The 13,424-nt window shown below is 61.6% G+C and overlaps 1 protein-coding gene across 11 annotated transcripts in view; it reads left to right on the forward strand.

The window, feature by feature from the left end:
- The window catches only part of MAST3 (microtubule associated serine/threonine kinase 3), a 35,580-nt gene that overhangs the window by 13,223 nt on the left and 8,933 nt on the right, over window positions 1-13,424 (forward strand). For 6 of the 11 annotated variants that reach the window (XM_046672131.1, XM_046672123.1, XM_046672127.1 and 3 more), the window contains 15 exons: window positions 2,698-2,786; window positions 2,863-2,935; window positions 3,595-3,673; window positions 4,096-4,256; window positions 4,445-4,520; window positions 4,830-5,039; window positions 5,119-5,220; window positions 5,506-5,638; window positions 7,129-7,190; window positions 7,596-7,681; window positions 8,361-8,569; window positions 9,141-9,279; window positions 12,175-12,307; window positions 12,473-12,638; window positions 13,112-13,213. In XM_046672131.1, the coding sequence (XP_046528087.1) occupies window positions 2,698-2,786; window positions 2,863-2,935; window positions 3,595-3,673; window positions 4,096-4,256; window positions 4,445-4,520; window positions 4,830-5,039; window positions 5,119-5,220; window positions 5,506-5,638; window positions 7,129-7,190; window positions 7,596-7,681; window positions 8,361-8,569; window positions 9,141-9,279; window positions 12,175-12,307; window positions 12,473-12,638; window positions 13,112-13,213 (1,820 nt within the window). Of the gene's footprint in view, window positions 1-47; window positions 308-2,697; window positions 2,787-2,862; window positions 2,936-3,594; window positions 3,674-4,095; window positions 4,257-4,444; window positions 4,521-4,829; window positions 5,040-5,118; window positions 5,221-5,505; window positions 5,639-7,128; window positions 7,191-7,595; window positions 7,682-8,360; window positions 8,570-9,140; window positions 9,280-12,174; window positions 12,308-12,472; window positions 12,639-13,111; window positions 13,214-13,424 lie in introns of those variants that run through there. The other 5 variants (XM_046672132.1, XM_046672124.1, XM_046672126.1 and 2 more) reach the window with 3 other exon arrangements.

Raw genomic sequence — 13,424 nt, forward strand, 5'->3', positions numbered from 1 at the left:
CAGGCCCCGCCCCCGCGCGCGCCTGGGCGGGGTTCCCGGCGGCGCCCCGGGCGCGCGTTTCCTCCTCGCCGCGACCCCGGCCCGGCGGCGCCCCCCCCGCCCCGTTCCGCCGGGCTCCCGGGCCGGTCCCGCTGCGGGGGTTCGCGCCCCGCCGCCGCCGGCTGCGCCCCCGCGCCTCCCGGGCCTCGGGCGGCGGCGGCGGCACAAAGGGAAGCAGGATGTCCGACCCCAGTTACTGGACGGCAGTGGCGGCGCCCGGCCACCGGAGCCGCCTGGCCAAGGGCGCGCTGCTGCAGCGCTCCAAGAGGTAGGGGCCCCGCGCGGGCAGAGGCGCGGCGGCCGGCCAGCAGACACGAGTTGCCAGAAGTGCGTCCCGGCGGCGTGGCGAGGGCCACTGTGCGCGGCGGGAGGGGAAGGGGGAGCGCGCTCTGGGGTCGAGGGATCCCTTGGGGTCCCAGGCACTCTCCTTTTGCCTCTCGTTACCCGGACCGGGGTGTCTGTCTGTCGGAGTCGCAGTCGGGGTGGTGACAGAGGCAGCGGGGAATTGGGACCGAGTCAGGATTCGAACCTGGATCTCTGGGGCTGGACAGACCTGGGGAGGAGCTTTGTGGAAAAACTGAGGCTGTTCTGTCCCCGGGGCCCAGTCAGCGGAAATGTTGGTTCAGAAGCAAATATTTGTTGCAGAAGGCTGACTGCACGTGGGTGTCAGGAGCACAAATCCCGGTGTTTAACCCAGAGCAAAGACTCTTGGAGTCTCAGTTTCCCCTTCTGAAAAGCAGAGAGGCTAAGCAAGGGCTGTGGGCTCTACCGGATCTGGGTTCAAATTCCAGCTCAGCCATGCCAGACTGTGTGACCTCAGGCAGTTTCTTAACCTTTCTGTGCTTGGGTGTCTCATCGGTGCTGGCCTGGAGCATTCCCAGAGGGGAGCACAGGCGAAGGCTGGGTGGTGGGACCAGCTGCTGAAGGGCCTTGAGTGCTCAGTCCAGGGCTTAGACTCTTCTCCCAGATCCTGGGGAGCTAAAAGGGCTCATGGACACCTCAGGAATTGGGTGCCAGAAGCTGGTCTCTGGCTCCTCTTTCTTGTCAGGTTCTCATTTTCTGTTGACCACACCAGTGGTTATTGAATGGCCCTGCAGCTTCTCAGGGTCCTGGGCCTCCTCCAGGCAGGGCCCAGTGAATAGTCTTGGGAAGTGAACAGATCATGCCTGGTCCCCTTTGAGATCTCAGATTTCGTCGTTTTCAAGAAGGCCCCTCCTGAAAGCAAGAGAGATGGCCAAGTGTTTTTCCTAAATGCAGCTGGAAGTGGAAAATGATGCAGTGGGTGCAGCCTGGGGCCGAGGAGTCGGGTGCGGGCTGGGAGAGGATGTAGGGCTGGCGGGTGTGTGTAGGGGGTGGGCAGGAAGTTTTGCAGGAACCTGTGGGTTTCACTTTTGCTTCTGTACCTCAGACTAGAGGACAGTCCCTGTGGCTGTTGACATCTGTGGTCTCAGTTTCCCAGGCTGGGAAGTGGGTGCAGCTGGTCTGCCACCTCTGGGCTTGTTGGGATTGGCAAATGGCCGGGATGTCATTCACTGGGAGGCACTGCCTGCCCTCCCACCGTGCGTGCCAGGCTCTGTGAGCCTGGTTGGGAGAAAGATGTCAACATCCGTACCGGGTGCCAGGCCTGAAGCTGAGCGCTGTGTATGGGTTTCGCCGAATCTTCCCAGCACTTCACAAGGGAATCAGGTAGAGAAACCGAGGCTCAGTGAGGCAGCTGCACATGGAGCCATGGACAACCTCCTCCCTGCCGCCTTGTCGCCTGGGTCGTTAGCTGACCGTACCTCCCACGCCGTGGCCTGCACTGTGCTTTCTGCCTGGGACAGCCTTCCCGGCCCTGTGAGGCCCGCGGTTCTGGCTTCCCTCCCGTAGCTGGTCCCCGTCTCCCGCGGCTGAGCTGCGTTGGCGGCTGGGGCGTGTGGGCTGATGCACTTGTCGAGCAAGCGGAGCTGTTGCTGGGCGACGGCTCTGGGGGGTGGGAGGGGACAATGTGCTCCTAACTTCCCTCTGCCTGGGCCGGGGCCTGGGCCAGGGCGCAGGTGGGAGAAGCTGGGGAAGGGTGGGACTGGCCTGGGCCAGGGGTCTGGCAGCCTGAAGAGAGCCGGGATCGAGGGAGGAACATGTGTGGGAGGAGTTTGGAACAGGAAGGACGGGACCCAGCTGTCAAGGATGTCGACTTCAGGGTTGTTAAGGGTCAGGCTGGCATTTTAGGGGGATCTTGGGGAGGGAGGTTGCCAAGAGATTGGGTCAGTGGCCCTGGGAAAGGGGCATGGAATGGAGTGGGGGCCTGCCCAAGCCCCATGTGGGCTTGGAAGTCCTCTCCATCCTCTGCGTTATTTGCTGGTGCCCCTGGTAGCAGCCCGCATGGGGACAGGTGTGGGGTTGAGAGGGAGAGCAGAACAGCCTGCAGCCGTGTCAGCGTCCAGCAGGGGGATGGCAGTGCTTCGTGCCGCCGCTGATGGGAGCAGTAAGAGCAGTGGTCCTAATAACGGGCCTTGAAGACTGGGCCAGGGGCTGGGGACAAGTCCGGGGGAGCAGAGAGGGGGGTCGTGCCAGGTGCTTGGCCCACCCCACAGCCACATATGTGCTCCGGCCTGAGCACGCGGCCCTCTGAGCCCAGGGCCTGGGCCCTCCTGACCTTGTCACTGCCTCCCCCTACAGCTGCCGCAGCGGGAGCCGCAAGAGCCTGGTGGTAGGAACGCCCTCACCGACCCTTTCCCGGCCCCTGTCGCCTCTGTCGGTCCCCACCGGTGAGCGCTGAAGCAGGCGGGTGGCGTGGTGCCCTGTCTCCGCTCCGCTGACTCAGTTTCCCCTCCACTTCCTCAGCAGGCAGCAGCCCGCTGGAGAGTCCTCGGAACTTCTCGGCTGTATCGGCTGTCAGCTTCCCCTTCGCCCGGAGGTGAGTGGTCGCGGCCTGCATGGTGGCCCGACCTGCCTCCTCACTCACCTTCTCCCTCCCGGCCCCACCCTGCGTGCTCTCTCCCTCTGGCGCCCACCCCCCGCGTGCCTTCTGTAGCCACATCCCCGGTGGACAGCCAGTCTGTACGTGTCCTTGGGGAGGAGGCGGGGGGCATGGCCTGGGTAAGAGTCACTGGTTCACTAAAAGTCATTAATTCACTTCACAAGAGCTGGTGGAGGATCTGTTATGTGCCGGGCATTTAAATGTCACTTATTCGTTCAACGACATTTATTGAGCACCTGCTGTGTGCCATGCCCTCTGCTGAGGGGTGAGGGACAGGACGCTGGACTTTGGCCCTTGGGGAGTTCTCTGACTGCGGGGCAGCCAGCGTGTACCTCAGCAGCCGAGGCTCAGAGAGGTCACAACCTTGACGAGGGATGCGCTGGCAGCTGGAGTCAGGGAGGACTTCCTGGAGGAGGCATGGAAGGACGAGAAGGAAACGTGTGGTGGACTTGCTCACGCTGAATCCCTGTTCTTGGCCTTGGAGAAGGTCCTTCCTGTAGTGGGGCCAGAATCAGCCAGCCACAGGGTCCGCCCTTTGTCCCCACACCCTGCGGGCACCATGCCTTCCTTCCAGCTCTTCTGGCTGTCCTCTCCAGGGCCGACGGCAGAAGATGGTCCCTCGCATCCCTCCCGTCTTCTGGCTATGGAACCAACACGCCCAGCTCCACTGTCTCGGTACCCACAGTCCCAAGTTGGTGGGCGGGCACGAGGTGGCAGGGGCGTGTGTTTGTTTTTTCCCAAAGTATCTGATAATTGTCTAGTCAGCACACATCTTGGCTTCTCCCTCTCTGCCCCATTCTGGGCAATGTGGAGGTCCCTGAGAGGACTTAGCCTCAGCCGCAAGGAGCCCCCAGCCTGGGATACACAGATATCTCCAGCCTGTGGGATCAGGACCTGGACAGAGCAGGTCTGCCAAGGGAGCAGGCAGGGAGGGCTTCCTGGAGGAAAGGGCATCAGAGCTGGGGTTTTGAGGAATGCATAGGAGCCAGGCAGGAGAGTGTTACTGTCTGATGACCTGCAGGCAGCCTGGGCATTGAGGGGTGATCCTGGAGTCCTGGCTGTGGCACTAACTGTGGCCCTGACACCCCTCCTGCTAGTCGAGCTCATCCTCCCGGGAGCGCCTCCACCAGCTTCCTTTCCAGCCGACAGCAGACGAACTGTGCTTCCTGTCCAAGCATTTCCGCAGCTCAGAGAGTATGGCTGATGAGGAGGGTGGCCACTGCTCACCCCGCCTGCGCCCCCGCTCCCGCAGCCTCAGGTGGGCCTCGACCTCTGGCCCCAGCCCTTCTGGGTTGCTTTGGGACCCATGCCGGGGCTCCTTCTCCACTCTGTCCCTGACCCTGCCCGAGCCTGTCCTCTGGCCCTTAGCCCTCAGCCCTGGCCCAGCCCCCCTCCCCTGTGCTGGGTTTTACGTCCCATGTCACAAGCCAACCATCCCCCTTTCAGCCCGGGACGCACGACGGGGACCTTCGACAACGAGATCGTCATGATGAATCATGTGTACCGGGAGAGGTTCCCCAAGGTGGGCTGTGCCAGCGCTGGGCTGGCCTTCCTCCCTCCACCTTGCTGTCCCTCTCTGTGGGACAGACGGGCATGCTCTCTCTTCTTGGCTGTGTCCCGCCTCCATCGTTCTGTCCGTTTCTGCCTTTCACTGCCTTTTTGTCTCAGACGCCCCCCCACCGTCTGCGCATGTGGCTCCCTGAGTCCTCCAACCTCCTCGGCCCAGCATCACATCCTGTCTCTCCCCAGCTGTCCCTCCCGCCCCACCTGGGCATGTTGCGCCCCCCGCCCGTCCAGTGACCGCGGGCTGCCTGTCCCCTCCCCCGCCCAGGCCACGGCGCAGATGGAGGGCCGGTTGCAGGACTTCCTCGCAGCCTTCTCACCTGGCGCCCGGCTGGCGCTGGCCGACGGCGTCCTGGGCTTCATCCATCACCAGATCACCGAGCTGGCCCGCGACTGCCTGGCCAAGTCGCGCGAGGCACTCGTCACCTCTCGCTACTTCCTGGAGATGCAGGAGAAGCTGGAGAGGCTGCTGCAGGACGTGCGTGGGGGCTCGGGGCTGGGGGCTCCGGGTAGGCGGGGTGGGGCCTGTGGGTGACGCCCCACCCGCCCGCCCCCAGGCCCACGAGCGCTCGGACAGTGAGGAGGTCGGCTTCATCGTCCAGCTGGTCCGGAAGCTACTGATCATTATCTCGCGGCCGGCGAGGCTCCTCGAGTGCCTGGTGCGTCTCTTCACACATGGCTGGGTGCGGGGTCGCGGCAGAGCTGAGAGCAGGTCCTCAGTGATTCTGCTGGGATACAAGAGACAGTTCCCATCGTATAGAACTTTCAGAGGGACACAGGGTGCCGCCAGGCTGGGGCAGGCTTCTTGGAGGAGGGACTAGGAGCTGAGACCCAGGGGACAAGTTGGAGCTCCTGGTGAGGGTGCTCCAGGCAGAGGGAATGGCATGTGCAAAGGCCCTGAGGTGGCACCAAGGCCCGGCTGATGTGCCCCTCTGCACCCCCAGGAGTTTGATCCTGAGGAGTTTTACCACCTGCTGGAGGCTGCTGAGGGCCAGGCCCGCGAGGACCAGGGCATCAAGACAGACCTGCCACGGTACATCATCGGGCAGCTAGGCCTGGCAAAGGATCCCTGTGAGGGTGAGCTGGGGCAGGGTGGCGGAAAGAGGAGAACCAGGGAAGGCTGGGTCAGGGCGGCAGAGAGAGGGGACCGAGGGGAGGCCAGGGTGGGGTAAGATTCCAGCCCAGGCACATCCGACTCCAGAGCCGCCATGCTGTCCTCTGCACTCTGCGGCCTGGCCCTCAGCCACCTGCGGGCCATTGTGGGGATGTCCCCAGGATTCTGGGGTCAGCGGCTGGGCAGTCGGGTGCCCTGAGCTGCTAGAGTCTTGGAGCCTCAAACAGCAAGTCGAGATGGGCCAGGATGCCAGGGGACCACCATTAACAGTGGCTTCGCATGGTCCTGCACATTCACAGAGCGCTGTCCCCGTTTCACGTGACATGGCCCAGGAGGTGGACTCAGATGGGACAGGGCAGTGTGGGCGCGGCCGCACAGGTCGGCGCTCCCCCAGACAGCCGGGACAGGGCACCGAGATGCGGCTCTCGGGGAGACGGAGCTTGGGCCTGGCCCCGTCCGGGGGCAGTCGGGGAGGCTGGGAAGAGAGGACATTCATGCTGGGGCTGGAGGAGCGAGAGGGTGACCAGCAGGAATAGCAAAGGGCCTGAGGGGAGACTGTGCCTGGGGTGTCGGAGCAGTAAGCTGGGCTGTGGCTGGAGTGGCGGGAGGCAGAGGGGCAGCAGGGCCCAGCCACAGTGGCCAGTGTCCACCAAGTGCTGTGTTGACCCTGGGACCAGACTGCCATTGTCCCCATTTAAAGCTGGAGAGACTGAGGCTCCGGGCAGAGGAGCAGGGGTTCAGACCCAGGTGTGCTGAGGCCACACCGCTGGTGGACTGGCCGTGTGGCCGCCACTGTCTTCCTGTCTATTCAGGGAAGATAACGCGGGTGGCACTGTGGGTGGCTCTGGGTGTCAGAGGAAGCAGGAAGGGTCCAGGCAGGTGGCAGCTGAGTCTGTGGGGGCAGATCATCTGTCTGGCACCCTGGGGGAGACCCACTGAGGGCAGAGGGGCTGTATTCGAACCTGGGTCTCCTTCACTCCCGTTCCAGCCGTGCTCCGTGACCACGAGACACTGGCTTCACTGCCACCATCACGGTTCGCTGGCTGTTCTCTTGGGGCCGCCCCTCTGCAAAGCCCTGGGGCCAGAAAATGAGGGGGCTCCTCCCGGCCATGACCTGAGCTGAGGAGGATGTTAGGAGCCAAGACCCAGAGGGCGTGCGTCACAGCTCATGCCATATGCCCGAGGCTCGGAGCCAGGATGGCGGCTGAGCAATCTGGAGCCTGGGCTTCCCACCAGCCCTTCTAGAAGGTTCCTCAGTTATTGCTCAGTCCAGCCTGCTGGGTCTGGCGGAGACCTGGACACAGTAGGGAGTCAGTGACAGCATCACAAGAGCTGGTCAAGGGAGGCCCTGTGTCCCCAGCCCAGGATGGGCCCTGGAGGCCTCTGGAAATCTCTGGGTGATGGAAGGGCAGGGCATGGAGGTCCCATTCAAGGCGCCTCCTGCATCTTGCAGAAATGGTGCCTCTGAGTCACCTCGAGGATGGAGGACAGCCACCTGCGCCTGAGTCCCCAGAGGTGAGTTACTGAGCTTTGGCGCCTCCACCTGTCTTGTTCTTTTCAAGGTAGACCAGGCGGCCATGGGAGTGGCCGGGTTTGCTGAGGGTTTGCACATAGTAGGTGCTTAATAGATGCCTGTGACTTTGGGGAGAAGGTGGAGGCAAGTCAGACTGCCCTGCTGTGGAGCTTGAGTGGGGCAGGGCTGGAGGGGGCACTGGAAAGAGGAGTTGTGTAGGATGTGTGTGAGTTTTCTGGAAGGAAGATGGGGCTTGAGTAAAAGCTCAGAAACTTGGAAGCTGAGTTTGAGAAGTTTAGAGCGAGGAAGTAGCATCAGGCGCCAGGACCGATGGCTGGAACTCGGAGGCGGGAGGAGCCCGGCCCGCTGTGTGGGGCGCAGGATCCTGAGCCCCTCCCGCCCTGCAGAGCCGCGCCCTGGTCGGCCCTTCACGGAGGAAGCCTTGCGAGAGTGACTTCGAGACCATCAAACTCATTAGCAACGGGGCATACGGGTGAGTCCTCGGGTCCCCCACAGACCCATTTCTCAGATGCCGAGGGGATGGCTGAGGCCCCGGCAGCCCCTGAATGTGCGGACAGGGAAATGGAGGCCTGCAGAGGTCAGTGGAGGCGCCCTCCCCGGCTCGCCCACCGCAGGCCCTTCCCTGCCCCGGCCCAGGGTGTCTGGGCTGAGGAAGACCACATGGTGGCGGTAGCGGGCAGCGAGCTGTCGTGGGTCTGCGTGGGGTGGGAGAGGGGCGGCAAAGGGGCTGCTGCGGCCCGGGGTGGCACGCCGCAGCAGGGCAGGCTCCGGGTCAGACAGTCCGTGGGGCAGCAGCGCCTGGGGTCTTCGGCCCGGGGTGCGTCTTGTCTGCGGCCGGGCGACGTTCAGTGCAGTATCACGGCCGCGCGGACCCGCGGGATCTAAGGGCTGAGCGCCGGTCTCTGGGGTCGCTGCCAGCGGCCTTTGAGCTGACGGGTCCCAATCTGCTGCAAAGAAACGAGCAGCCGAGGGGCCGGCTGTGCTCGTTGATGTGACACGAGGAAGGGCAGCTTCAACCCATGGGGCTGCTGCTGTGGGAGAGGGCGTCCCGGTGCAGGGCGCAGCACAGGCAAAGGCGGGCAGGGTGGGCGTGGGCCCGGGCTGGGGCTGGTGCCTGCGGGCCTCGTCTCGAGCCTCACCGAGTCCCCCAGGGCTGTCTACCTGGTGCGGCACCGGGACACGCGGCAGCGCTTCGCCATCAAGAAGATCAACAAGCAGAACCTGATGCTGCGCAACCAGATCCAGCAGGTCTTCGTAGAGCGCGACATCCTCACCTTCGCCGAGAACCCCTTTGTGGTCTGCATGTTCTGCTCCTTCGAGACCCGGCGCCACCTGTGCATGGTCATGGAGTACGTGGAAGGTGCGGCCACTGGGCTCGAGTGCCTCCAGCGGCGGGGAGCTCAGCCTCTACCCAGGCAAAAGCCCCTCCTTTGACGCAGCTGGGGTCTGCTCGGTCTTCCATGGGGTCTCAGTCTGCCCTGGGAGACCCACAGTCTGTGGCGGGGTACCCAGCCTTGGGAGGTAGGGGCTGGGGAAGCCCGAAGAGGAGTGTGAGGATGGCACCGTCTGGGACAGGGAAAGGAAGGACATCCTAGACAGGGGTGCTGGTAGGCGGAAGCCTGGAGCTAGAAGTGAGGTCGGAAGGGCCAGGATGGTTGGAGCCCCAGGATCGGGTTTGCAGTTAAGGAAGGAGCCCCACCTTCAGGGAAGGGCAGAGACCGAGGTGCTGCCGCGCGGGGAGAGGGAGCCTACACTGAGAAGGCACCAGCTGTGTCCAGGGAAAGGGCTGCGTTCGCAAAGCTGCCGCCCTGCCCCGTTCCCCACCTGATTCAGGACAGACTGGGGACACTTTGCACCAGGCGAGGGAGGGTGCCTTGGCACTGGGCGTGGCTGTAGAGCCGGCGGCCTCTGTGAGTGTCTGCCCCCCGCAGGTGGCGACTGTGCCACGCTCCTGAAGAACATGGGCCCGCTGCCCGTGGACATGGCCCGCATGTACTTCGCCGAGACGGTGCTGGCGCTCGAATACCTGCACAACTACGGCATTGTCCACCGGGACCTCAAGCCTGACAAGTGAGCGGGCTTGTGGCCTCCGCGGGGCGGGGCCCAGGGGTGGGGCGGGGCCCTGGAGGGCGGGGCCGGGGCCGCGGGGCGGGGCCCGGGGTGGGGCAGGGCTGGAGCCCCGCCTGTCTGGATGCCGCTGGAGTCATGGGGCACCTGCTGGCAGGACAGCAGGGAGCCTGTGCGTGTTGAGCATCTGGTGTGCACAGGGGAGAGCAGCTACTTAATGGGCGTCTGCTGCGGCAGGGGAAGGTCTGCCAGGCAGAGAGAGAAGGTGCACTTAGGGTGCGCTAACTGCGCGGGGGAGGGACCGAGCGCTCACAGAGCTGCTGCCACCCAAGGGGAGAGAACATGCACTTACGAGGCTGGGGTGTGAAGCAAGGACTGTGCATGTCTTGAGCACCTGCTGTGTGTTAGTGCGGGGAACAAAGGAAGAGAACGTGTTTATTGAGAGCTTTGGGATATTTATTTTGTTCTAGTGTCTAGTGAGCACCTACTGCATGCCAGGTCCTCTGTGGGTAACTGGGAGACACAAGTGTGACTGTGAACAATTTCTTATGCTTTGTAACCTATGTAATAGTCAGAGCACTGGCACCTGCATTTATTGAGCACCTGCTGTGTACAGAGGTAAGGGCTGCCCGTATATTAAGTGCCCCCTGGATACAAGGCAAGAACCACACGTTTCTCAGGGACTTGCCATGCAGCGACGTAAACATGGGTGTTAAGAGCCCTGCCTGTTTTGGGGCCATCTTGTAGTTTGTGAGTAGGTTAGAAAACAAAGCAGAGGCCAGCCTGGTGGTGTAGTGGTTAAAATCACACGCTCCGCTTTGGTCGCCTGGGTTCACGTGTTCAGATCCTAGGCGCAGACCTGCTCCACTCAAGCCATGCTGTGGCGGTGTCCCACACAGAAAATAGAGGAAGACTGGCACAGATGTCAGCTAGGGGTGAATCTTCCTCAGCAAAAGAAAAAAAAGCTAAAGCAAATATGTATTTGGCACTTGCTGTATACCTGGGCCTGTGGTGTACACTCTGAGGACACTCTGTGCTCATCAAGCCTCTGTGGATCATCCTGGAGTGGGGCGGGTCTTCCGAGGGTCTTGGGTCAAACCCCAGGGCAGAACCTGCCCCTCCCAAGCTCCAGGCCCTTGTGCGCAGATGGCACAGGAAGCTGTCTGGCCCTGAAGGGTTGAGGGAGGGATAGGCACACACAGTAGGTGCTCAAGAAACATATTTTTTCCTTTTCACTTTGGAAAATTTCAAATACACCAAAAGTCGAGAGCAGGCGTGTTAGTCCGGTAGGGCTCCGTGACGAGGTGCTGTGGACTGTGGGCTCACACAGCTCTGGAGGCCAGAGGCCCAAGGCCAAGGTGTCAGCAGGGCCACACTGCCCCCAAGGTGCCGGGGAAGGACGTCTCCAGGCCCCTCTCCCTGCTTGGGGTGCTTCCTCGGCTGTGGCAGCGTGGCCCTCGTCCTCACGTGGCCTTCTCCCTGCGTGCACATCCATGTCCAGGCTGCCGCTTGGCGTGAGGACAGCAGTCCTATCGGATGAGGGCCCGCTGTCTCCAGTCTGACCTCTGCTGGTCACCTCGGCAAGACCCTGTCTCCGCTCAGGTCGGATCCGTGGTTCCTGGGATGGGAACCTGAACGTGTGAGTGTGGGCTGCTCAGGCCAGCCTGACAGAAGGGCACCGTGCCCCGTGCCACACTCAGACTCCACAGCTCCCAGCGCTCGGCCAGGCCGGCTTCCTCCCTGTCCCCGTTGTCCCTACAGCTGGAGGATTTGAAGTAAATCCCAGGCATTTCATTTGTAAGAAAGAAAAAAAGGTTTTTTTATGAGGAAGATTAGCCCTGAGCTAACATCTGCCAGTCCTCCTCTTTTTGCTGAGGAAGACTGGCCCTGAGCTAACATCCATGCCTATCTTCCTCTACTTTATGCATGGGATGCCTGCCACAGCATGATGTGCCAAGTGGAGCCATGTCCGCAGCCGGGATCCGAACCGGAGGACTCTGGGCCGCCAAATTGGAATGTGCACACTTAACCACTGCGCCACCAGGCCGGCCCCAGAAAAAAATTTTTGAATAGCAGATATAGTCAGCATTCAAGAAATGAATGTTTTCTTCAACTGCTGGTATATGCAGTGGTTGTTCAAGAAACATGCCTTATTTTTGCAAAACAGAGGGTGTGTATAATAGGTGTACAGAATTGTTTCTTTATTGAGTCGAGGTACACAGTAGGTACCAAATAAATGGCTCATCAGACAACTTGGATGTACACAGTGAGCTCTCCAGAAACTTATTTTTCAGTGGCAGGTGTACCCATTAGTGCAAATATGGCTTTATACAGACGGTGCAGATGCTTCTATCGCTTAACAAGACGTGTGTCTGCTGAAGCTCATGGGGAACCGTGAGCGGCAGCGTCTGTGGTCGGCGGGCGAGTTTAAAAGATGCGTGCACCCGTGAGGTACACAGAAACATTTCTGTACATAGCAGGTGCTCCACACATTTTATTTTTCAACAACGGAAGTAAACAATAGGTGCTCTCAAAGTGTTTAATTTGTCAAAATAGTGGAGGCGTGTGCAAAAATATCCTGGAGACCCCCCAGCAGGTGTTCAGGAGATGTTAAACACACAGTGGGGAGATGCCGTGATTTCAGGAAATTTATTTTTACATGGTGGAGTATACAGTAGGTGCTTCCTAGCAACACCAGATGCACCCAGTAGGTGCACAAAGACGTTTGCCAAATGTGCAGTGCTGCCCAAGCCCCTTTGGTTCTTTCTGTAATGGGCCGTGCAGAGGAAGGGCTCTCTGCTACCCTGGGCGGGGCCTCCAGTGAGCAAGTTCTGGGGCAGCAGGAGGGGCCCAGCGCCTCGGGTCCCCCGCCCTGAGCGCACCCCCGCCTGCCCACAGCCTGCTCATCACCTCGCTCGGCCACATCAAGCTGACCGACTTCGGCCTGTCCAAGATCGGGCTCATGAGCATGGCCACCAACCTCTATGAGGGCCACATCGAGAAGGACACAAGGGAATTCGTGGACAAGCAGGTGTGTGGACGGGCGGGGCTTGGGGCCACCTCCCGCCATCTGGAGCCTGACCCTGGGCCTGGGGAGACTTTGCAGCAAAAACTGGAAACTAAACTACCCCTCACAATTCTCACCCTGCCTTCCCTGGCTGGGAGCTGTGCTCAGTTTCCCTCTGCCTCTGCCCAGGTGTGCGGGACGCCTGAGTACATCGCCCCTGAGGTCATCTTCCGCCAGGGCTACGGGAAGCCGGTGGACTGGTGGGCCATGGGTGTCGTCCTCTATGAATTCCTGGTGGGCTGCGTGCCTTTCTTTGGAGATACCCCCGAGGAACTCTTTGGCCAGGTGGTCAGTGGTGCGTTCCCCCTCGTGGCCCCGGGCTCGAGTCTCGACCCCCCTGGGCTCTGGGCAGCCATCTCCCTCCCTGTGCTGGGGAGGGACAGCGCCACATGTGGATCGGGCACCTGCCATGTGCCTGGCCCCAGCCAGCACTGAGGACGTGGCCAAGGGCAAGACGGCCAGTGAGGAAGATAAATAAGCAAATTAGAGAACAGTCAGAGGCCAAGATGCCCCGGAGGAAAAGGAGCAGGAAGAGGCAGGGGCCGGGCGACCAGACGCCTGAAGGAGCGAGAGGGAGCCACAGAGGTAGAAGTGGGGAGGCGCTCTGGGCAGAGGGCACAGCCAGAGCCAAGGCTGTGAGGGAGGACGGGGCCTGGTGTGCTGAAGGAGCAGAGGTGGCTGATGGCTTGGAGCACAGGCGTGAGGGGAGGTAGCGGGAGGTGCTAGGAAGGGCTGTCCCTGCCCCCTCACTCCTTCCCCTCGTTTTAGATGAGATCATGTGGCCAGAGGGGGATGAGGCCCTTCCAGCTGATGCCCAGGACCTTATCACCAGGCTGCTCCGCCAGAGCCCACTGGACCGACTGGGCACTGGTATGTAGGTGTAGGTGTGGGTGTGGCCCAGGTGGGTGGGATGGGGGCTGAGCTAAACAAAAGTCCTACTTGGGAGGCTGCATGGAAGAGGGGGACTTAGAGTTGGGGTTTTGAAGGATGCATAGGAGTTCGCCAGGAATTAGCACAAGACCTTGAAGGAATAGCAGGTAGCTGAGTCTGGTGCAGACAGGGGCCACTGAGGCTGAGCAAG

The sequence above is a fragment of the Equus quagga genome, chromosome 9 (genome assembly GCF_021613505.1).
Source record: "Equus quagga isolate Etosha38 chromosome 9, UCLA_HA_Equagga_1.0, whole genome shotgun sequence".
Classification (NCBI taxonomy): domain Eukaryota; kingdom Metazoa; phylum Chordata; class Mammalia; order Perissodactyla; family Equidae; genus Equus; species Equus quagga.